We start from the raw sequence: 7,910 nt of genomic DNA, 5'->3' as shown, positions 1-7,910 counted from the left end.
TTGGCTGGTATTAGCTCCCTAGCGTCGGGATAAGCCTCGCAAGCTTGATTGCAGTATCTGATGGAACAATACTTTACTTTTAATTACGATCCACTGTGGATATATTCAACCCCTGTAATACATTTTGATATTACAATCAGAGGTTGAAATTTATATATTTATCTTATGCTTCCGCTGTGCATTATATAATTGTGTGGTTTGACTATATTGTTGCCAACATCGTCACGGTAATCCCCCACCGGGCCCACCGGTGAGACACGTGGAAATCGGGGTGTGACAAATTCTGCAACATCACTGTCAATTACTTTAAAATCCAATTGAAAAAGGAGACACCAGAGACTGTAAATTCCAATTAGGATGGTTCAGATGCAATCAATTGCAGCACCTGATAATCAAGGAAAGAACTCAACAAACCTAGAAGCCGCTAATTGCCTCGCCTTAATACTTGAACTTCTTGCAGCCTCCATAGAACTCTTGTGATATTCCACATTCTACACACTGACATCAACAAAAATTAACAACACAATGATATGATACTTATACAAAACCCTAATTTGCACAAAAACTGATTCCCGCAAACCCTAAATATGTGAATTAACTTGAGACTTTTGTTAGGCTTCGCTTAGTCCATCTCTGTATACATAGGGCTTTTCAGATCTTTAGCAGCATGGAAGTGTTGGCCACTCCAGGTAATGATGTGCGCTATGTTCCAACACCAAGGTTTGCCTTGAACAGATGGTAATTCGAAGGTGAAAATGCAGATTTAGGTTGTGGAGATGGGACATATAGGCAACCAATTTTGACTGCTGTTATGAATAATTACCGAGACGAGGGACCAGAGAAACACAGAGAGAAGATGCGATGAAGAAAAGAGACAAGGATTTAACATGTATGTATCTTTTGCATTTAGAATCACCGGAGAAAGGGGCCACAACCGGTTATAGATGAAAAGCTGAAAACCGTCGCTAACTGAAGATCGTGGGCTTTATCCTTCCAAGAATTTCTGATGTGCAGGTCAAAGGGAATCCAAAATAACCGTGAAAACACTTCCCCTTCTAGAAGCTTTTTATGAATTATAAGGGCCAGGATTTAACCTCATTTTCATCCAATGGTTAAGATTGCATATTATTCCCTTTGACTTTAAGAGGAACATAAGAATATATAATGAGGATGAGTCAGGATGGGTTAAGAAATAACTAAGGATGTTTTCCTTCCTGTTTTCATATGTAATTAAAAAATTAAATATTAATGTATCATTATTTTTTTTTTTTGTTTTATTGTAATAGTTTTATTAAACAAATTATCCCAAATCTCAAATTCTTGAATTAAGCAATTTAGGGAGTTGAAACACTTGAGCACACTTTTTGGTGACTTTTAAACCTCTTCAACACTTGAGCACACTTTTGGGTGACTTTTAAACATTTGACCTATTACCAGTAGAATTACAATCAAAACTGAATGCCATAATAATTTAACCGTAATCGTTTTTATATCTTTCAGAACGAAAAAGGTAGATGGCCATTTCAACCCATTTACTAATGAAAAAGTTGATGTAACTTATACGGAAATGGGTCAAATAACAAGTCGAAAGGCGGCTAAAATGTCATTTTAGTGCATACAATCTCCTAAATCATTTCACTAAAAAAAGTTAGAATTTCATTAAAATAATTTGAGTAAACTGCCATTTTGGTCCCTGAGGTTTGGTCATTTTTGCCACTTTAGTCTAAAACTCAAACCTTTTGCATCTGGGTCCCTGTGGTTTCAGTTTTATTGCCATTTTGGTCCAAAAATAAAATCAGGTCATATTTATTTTATAAAATCCTGCAATTTTGTCCTTTTCCTCATGGGCAAATCAGGTCATATTTGTCTTATAAAATCTGGTATTTATTTATAAAAAAGAAATGACCATTTTGCCCCTGCGAAAAAGGACAAAATAGCATAATTTTATAAGACAAATATGACCTGATTTGATTTTTGGCCAAAATGGCAATAAAACTGAAACCACAGGGACCCAGATGCAAAAGGTTTGAGTTTTGGACTAAAGTGGCAAAAATGATCAAACCACAGGGACCAAAATGGCAGTTTACTCAAATAAATTTTTTTTTTTTTTTTTGCAAGTCTTATTTAACTATTATTCATAAAAAATAATAATACAAAAAGGTGGCTAAAAAATTAATTATCAATTTATTATATAACAAAAGAATAATAAAAAAACACCATCAAAAGAGTACTAGGTATGATCTTACCTCACCAATGGTAACATTCTCCACTGATTCCTCAGATTGTGATGTAAAAGAATAAGTACTCTTACTTTCTTCAATTGTTTAGGTTAACTTTTGATTGACCACCCTCAACACCCATATCTCCATGTTTAGGTTGACTTTTTCGCATGATGGTTGACTACCATTATGCAGATCAACCAAAGCAGTGGCGAAACTAGAACATTAACTCAGGGGTATCCCAATTTTTTTTTACCGTGCAATCGTACAATATTAAAAAAACAACAATAAATAAATAAAGTAAAAAAATCTTTTCGACCGCAAAAACCGTAGCATTGTTCAAAAATTCCGGGCCGATTCGATTGCGTAAATCCGTCTTGACAAGCTTCAATTTCGAAATTGTTTTAGTTATTTGGGCTAATCTAATATGCTATTATTTAGTTATTTGGACTTATTATTTGAGTTTGTATCATCATCACTAACTGGGCTTATTATTGGTTTGTAAAAAAATTTTGAGGGGTGTCCTCGTAGTTGCTTAGAATTGTCCTTAGTATAAAAATCGAAACGAAAATAAAAATTTACACTACCGGAAAAAAGTTGAGCCGTAGCTCGTGCTATGCCTGGACCTTCTTTAGGTCCGCCCCTGAACCAAAGCAACAATTTTACTCGCTCTCTTCAACTGAAAGTCCACAGTGCCATGACTCTGAGAACCCTATGAAAAGATCTAAAAAAACATATACGAAAGGCCCCGTGGAACGCCTGTCACATGAAACTGCAGCATTCTTTCGAGACAATTGACAAAATAAAAGGAACAAGATAATGCAGAATAGGTAAGTGCTTACAAAAAACAATACTAAATTTTAAATTAATCAAGAAATAAGACAATGTGCATACAGAAGACATGAGCTAACCGAACCATACCCGAATCCCAAACAAACAAAACAAGCTTAAGGGGATTCAAGGATGAAATTTAAACCAAACAGCAGAAGAATCAGAGGCATAGCTCTTATACCATGGTGAAGAATGAAATACTTAAATTTTAATTTTTTTTATCAAAATTAATATCTAATTGTTTCATTCCAATCACCAGGGCAAAATACATAAGGATAGCAGGTAGACGAGCAACAAACTGCGCCGCGATCCCCTTCTGAATAGAAAACCCTAATCTACTAAAATTTTAACCAAACCCAGAGTATTCAATACAATGCTACAACATACTACATAGCCCCTAAAACCTCACATGGATACAGGAACTCGTATAGCTTATATCACCTACAATATAGATGAAGACTAACACAAACTTATCATCTTGAACAATCAAGGAAAGAACAATGGTAACATGCGGTGGATATACATGAAGAGAGATGGAAATTACAAAACTGCCCTCCCGGTCATTCAAAGACTCTTGTTTGTATATAAAATGGAGAAATTCAACTTTTCTCCTTGCACTTTACAGCAACAACATTGCAGGCCTTTAAGATTTCCTTTCACCGGAGAGCGCCTCGGCCTCAACTAACTTCATTAACAAGTTTTTTTTTCCTGAAAGATAAATAAACACAAATTAAACAAAACAAGGCCCCAAAATAAGCTGAGAGAGAGAGAGAGAGAGAGAGAGATACCTCCATATAGTAGCTTCATAATGAAGGATATAAGTCAACAAAGGGGATATGGGAGATGAGGGGCCAGTAACAGCCTCTTTTACTGCATCTTTCTTTCAGATCTGGGCATTCAGCGATTTGTAAACTCAAAAGTGAAGGCAACAACGCTTCTGGTAAATCCATCATGTTTGGGCAATTGTCAAAAGAGAGATGTTGAAGGGCAGTGAGGTGTTGGGGATGAAACAGTTTATTCAGCTCAGGGCAATCGTCAAAATAGAGATGTTGGAGGGACGTGAGGTGTTGGAGTCCCGTTGAAAATGATTCCAGTTTTTCAAATTCATGTATGCGAAGAGAAGTGAGGGATAAAGGAAGGATATGAGAAAATTGACTACAGCTACTCACTCCATCGTCACCGTATAAGTAAAGTTGGACAAGTGAGGTTGGAAAATCCTGTGAGCCCCACTCTGAGATGGGCTTCTTCAACTTCCCTATTGTTAGGGAACGCAAATTGGGAGGCCAAATCCCACGAGGAAAACTAGCATCCATACATGGACAACTCCATATTCCAAGACTCATTAACGATGTCAAACTGGACAACTCGTTGTCAGGAAATGATTCCAGATTTTCACAAGTTCCTATGCTCAATGACATGAGGTGAACCAAGTAATTCAGTCCAGTGATTGATTTTAGATTTGCCCAACCAGTTATCGTTACATGATCAAGCATTAGCATGTTGTTTCTGTTGGTGTTCATCTTTTGAACTCCCCACTCTCTTTCCAATAGATTATTGCAGCCAGTAATCTTAAGTGACTTGAGCTTCTGCCCTCCAACTGGTAATGAGATAGCTGTAATTGAATTACAACACGCAACTCTCAACATCTCAATACTATCTGGACAACTGTAGTGCTCCATATTGTTACAAAAAGATAGTTCCAACATCCTAAGAGATGTTAGCAGGTTGCTCCTACAATTATCTTCCTCCTCTTTTTCTCCTAAACTCACCAAATTATCACAACCAGACACTTCCAGTTTCCTTAACTTCACAATAACCTTACTCACAACTGCCTCTGATTCCCACAAGTATCTAATTTCATTACAATACATGATCCTTAAATATTCAACTGCACCAAGATACTCTATGACACCTCTCCACACCACGTCATTAAGCCCTGATATAGAATGTATATCCAACTTGGTGAATGATGAAGCTACTTGAACTAACCTTCTCAACACACCACTACCACATCCACTTATATATAGAACACTGAGTGGAGGTAGTGCTTCAAGTGTGACTTCAACCAGGTTAGGACAATTACTTATAGTAAAGCTGTTGAAGGCATGGGAACACAACCCCACTATTCGTAGACCATTTCTCCCACCCTCTCATATTTTCAAAACTGAGAATTTCAAGTGAAGGAAATGCAGGACCAGTCCCAAGTAACTCCACACCCACAACTTTCACCCCATCCAAGTGGTCAATAAACAACTTCTTAAGTTCCGGTAGTTGTCCAAGTGGTGGTAGAGTTGTACATTTTTTACATCCACGTATTGACACATAATTCAATTGAAGAAAAGAGGGATCCCCAACCCAATTTGGAAACTCTAATCCCCCATATGAAATAACTTGGAGTTGTTTTAAATATTCATTACGTGGCTTCAGCTCATTTAGGACCTCCTTTTCATGCATTCCATTCCTTGAACCATCTGACACATCACTCCAAACAACCTCTAGCTCGCTAAATCTCTTTTGTGAAAAGTTCGTCTCCTGCGCATGCATTGCATTTTGCACTTTTTCCAAGCCTGCAATGGAAATTTTCCCACATAGATTCCGTAAATCTTTAAGATTGGTTATTTCAAATCCTCCTTCGCCTCCGACAAATATCTTGGAGAGAGTTTGTAGGCTTTTCAAATCACCAATCCCTGGTGGTGTCTCGTTCAAATACCAAGTGTCCCTAATGTCAATATGCCAAAGGTTTTTAAGCTTAAATAAGTTATTGGGAAACTTAGCTAAACCATGACAACCAAATACAATCAATGTCTCTAAATTATAGAGATTGCAAACACTTTCTGGTAATTGCGTGATTGTACTCCGTGATAGATTAAGATACCTTAAGTGGTTCAAAGTACCTATGGACTCTGGTACATCACTTATTTTGAAACCACTCAAACATAGAACCCTTAACAACGGTAACTCAATAAATAAATCAACCAGTATCTTGCTTGAAAAGTAGAAACAATCCGAACACTCTACCATCCCCACAGATGTTGTTAAGAATGTTCTCAAACTTTTAGCTCCTTTATATGACTTAAACTTCTTGTAGGCGACATATTCCTCACGAACAAACGACATATGGCGGTACTTTTCCAACGCTTCCTTCTTAATATCTTTCTCCAACCTTGAAAAAAACACACCACCAATTGATATCGCCAAGTCACTTATCATGTCATGCATCACAAACAGTGATTCATTGTTAGGTTCATGTTGAAAAAATGATCTTGACAACAACTCATCAAAGTATTCATGACCCAAGCATTCTTGTGTTGAATCACTTGGAGTTGGTTGTTGCAAAAACCCTTCTGCTATCCATAACTGAACTAGTTCCTCTTTGTCAAACGCATAATTCTTGGGGAACAAGGAACAATATCCAAATAACTGCTTTAAACGTGCAGAAAGATCATGGTAGCTTAGTTTAAGGGTTGGGACAATTTCACCTTCAACTGGTAACGTCCATATCTCACTATCTAATACTTGCTTCCAATAAACTTCTTCATCATATTTTGTGCTTAATAATCTCCCAAGTGCTTTCAAATTAGACAAAGGCAAGCGCTCACATTTTTCAACAATACCTACACCGTGTGGTTTGAGCAACAAATGCAAATCAAAGTTATTTACACCCAATGCATGTAAAGCAACTAAAGAAAGAGCATCATCATGGGCCAAGCTTTTCAACTTGTTTAGATCATTGTAACTCAACATTTTGAGCAACTTATCCGTCCTTGTTGTCATGATTATTTTACTTCCTGGAGCACATACATGAAACGGGTCAACAAGGGTTTCCCAATCCTCATAGCTTTTACTCCACACATCATCTAGTACAAAAAGAAACCTTTTCCCCCTTAGGTGATCCATAGAGCTACTTGGAGCAGTTTTAAATCTGGATAGCCGTGCCTATAATTTTACTTATACGAAAGCTATCAAATTCATTCGTGACACAAACCCATGCCTTGAGTTCAAAGTGATCCTTGACTTGTTGTTCGTCATACAAAAGTCTAGCTAGAGTAGTTTTTCCAACCCACCCATACCAACTATGGGAACAATGCTAAACTTTTGATCACATGGTTCATCCACCAACAACTTGTGGACCAGCGCCTCTTTCTCCGCTTGTCGTCCAACAATAATACTAGATGCATCCACCATAGAGGTTTGTAATCTTCTATTATTGTTTTTTTTTTACCTATATTCCGATCTTTAAGAACTAAACGAAGAGCATCTTTCTGTTCTATCAAAACATGTAACTTGGTGTTCATATCATTTACCTTTGAAAAGCTTTGTACCTTGCTAGTATCGGTTTCTAATTCGCCGATCAACTCACGATGCATAGCTTCGGTAGCTATATCATCAAGTACGTCATCGATGTCATAAGCCAAGTGCTGGAGCTCATTCAGCCATCGTTTCACAGATTGATCGGTTATCTCCTTCTGAGAAGCATCAGTAAGCACATCCTGGATCTTGAACAATGATCGCTCCAATTTCTTTATCTCAGAATTCATTTCAACGTATGGAGCACGTGTTTCCGAAGTTGCAGAGGCCAGCTTCTCGTAAAGATCAGAGATGAAAGCAGCCATTAGTTATGGTTAGATTGCAGAGGTTTGGATGAACTGGGTGATGTTTTGAAACGTTGGGTAAAGTTGTTTTGGTAGTTTCATTGTTATGGTCAACCACCCAAATGAGCATTGGCCAATAAGAAAAGAGAGGAGTAAGACCGAAATTGCCCTTGTGGTCAAAAGTCTATTTTGGTGTCTAGTGGCGGATCTAGGATTCTGACCAAACGGGAACGTTTTATAAATAAGCGGTAATGAAATCGAAAAAACG

At 37.4% G+C, this 7,910-nt stretch overlaps 1 protein-coding gene and 1 long non-coding RNA gene across 2 annotated transcripts; both read right to left on the bottom strand.

The window, feature by feature from the left end:
* Positions 1 to 287: 287 nt before the first annotated feature.
* LOC118485504 lies at positions 288 to 1,015 on the bottom strand. The gene is made up of 3 exons (XR_004876408.1): positions 600 to 1,015; positions 415 to 498; positions 288 to 339 (listed from the first exon to the last, which is right to left on the bottom strand). It is a non-coding gene; the product is annotated as an uncharacterized LOC118485504 (long non-coding RNA).
* A 2,822-nt stretch (positions 1,016 to 3,837) lies between these two features.
* On the bottom strand, positions 3,838 to 7,663 carry LOC110902034 (putative disease resistance RPP13-like protein 1). The gene is made up of 3 exons (XM_022148774.2): positions 7,373 to 7,663; positions 5,134 to 6,986; positions 3,838 to 5,039 (listed from the first exon to the last, which is right to left on the bottom strand). The coding sequence occupies exons 1-3, from the start codon at positions 7,661 to 7,663 to the stop codon at positions 3,854 to 3,856; spliced, it is 3,330 nt and encodes a 1,109-aa protein (XP_022004466.2). The 3' UTR covers positions 3,838 to 3,853.
* Between the last annotated feature and the right edge of the window lie 247 nt (positions 7,664 to 7,910).

This window comes from Helianthus annuus, chromosome 13 (genome assembly GCF_002127325.2).
Source record: "Helianthus annuus cultivar XRQ/B chromosome 13, HanXRQr2.0-SUNRISE, whole genome shotgun sequence".
NCBI classification, from domain to species: Eukaryota; Viridiplantae; Streptophyta; class Magnoliopsida; order Asterales; family Asteraceae; genus Helianthus; species Helianthus annuus.
The sequence above is the reverse complement of the archived record's forward strand: the minus strand, read 5'-3'. Positions and strand labels throughout refer to the sequence as shown.

Bases quoted from the DNA above. Each gene is read 5' to 3' on its own strand.
- LOC110902034 (XM_022148774.2), bottom strand. From the start codon at position 7,663: ATGGCTGCTTTCATCTCTGATCTTTACGAGAAGCTGGCCTCTGCAACT. The intron at 6,987-7,372 runs GTACAAAGCTTT...GTAAAATTATAG, and splicing joins TAGAAACCGATACTAGCAAG to GCACGGCTATCCAGATTTAA. The intron at 5,040-5,133 runs GTAATTGTCCTA...TGTGTTGAGAAG, and splicing joins CTTCAACAGCTTTACTATAA to GTTAGTTCAAGTAGCTTCAT.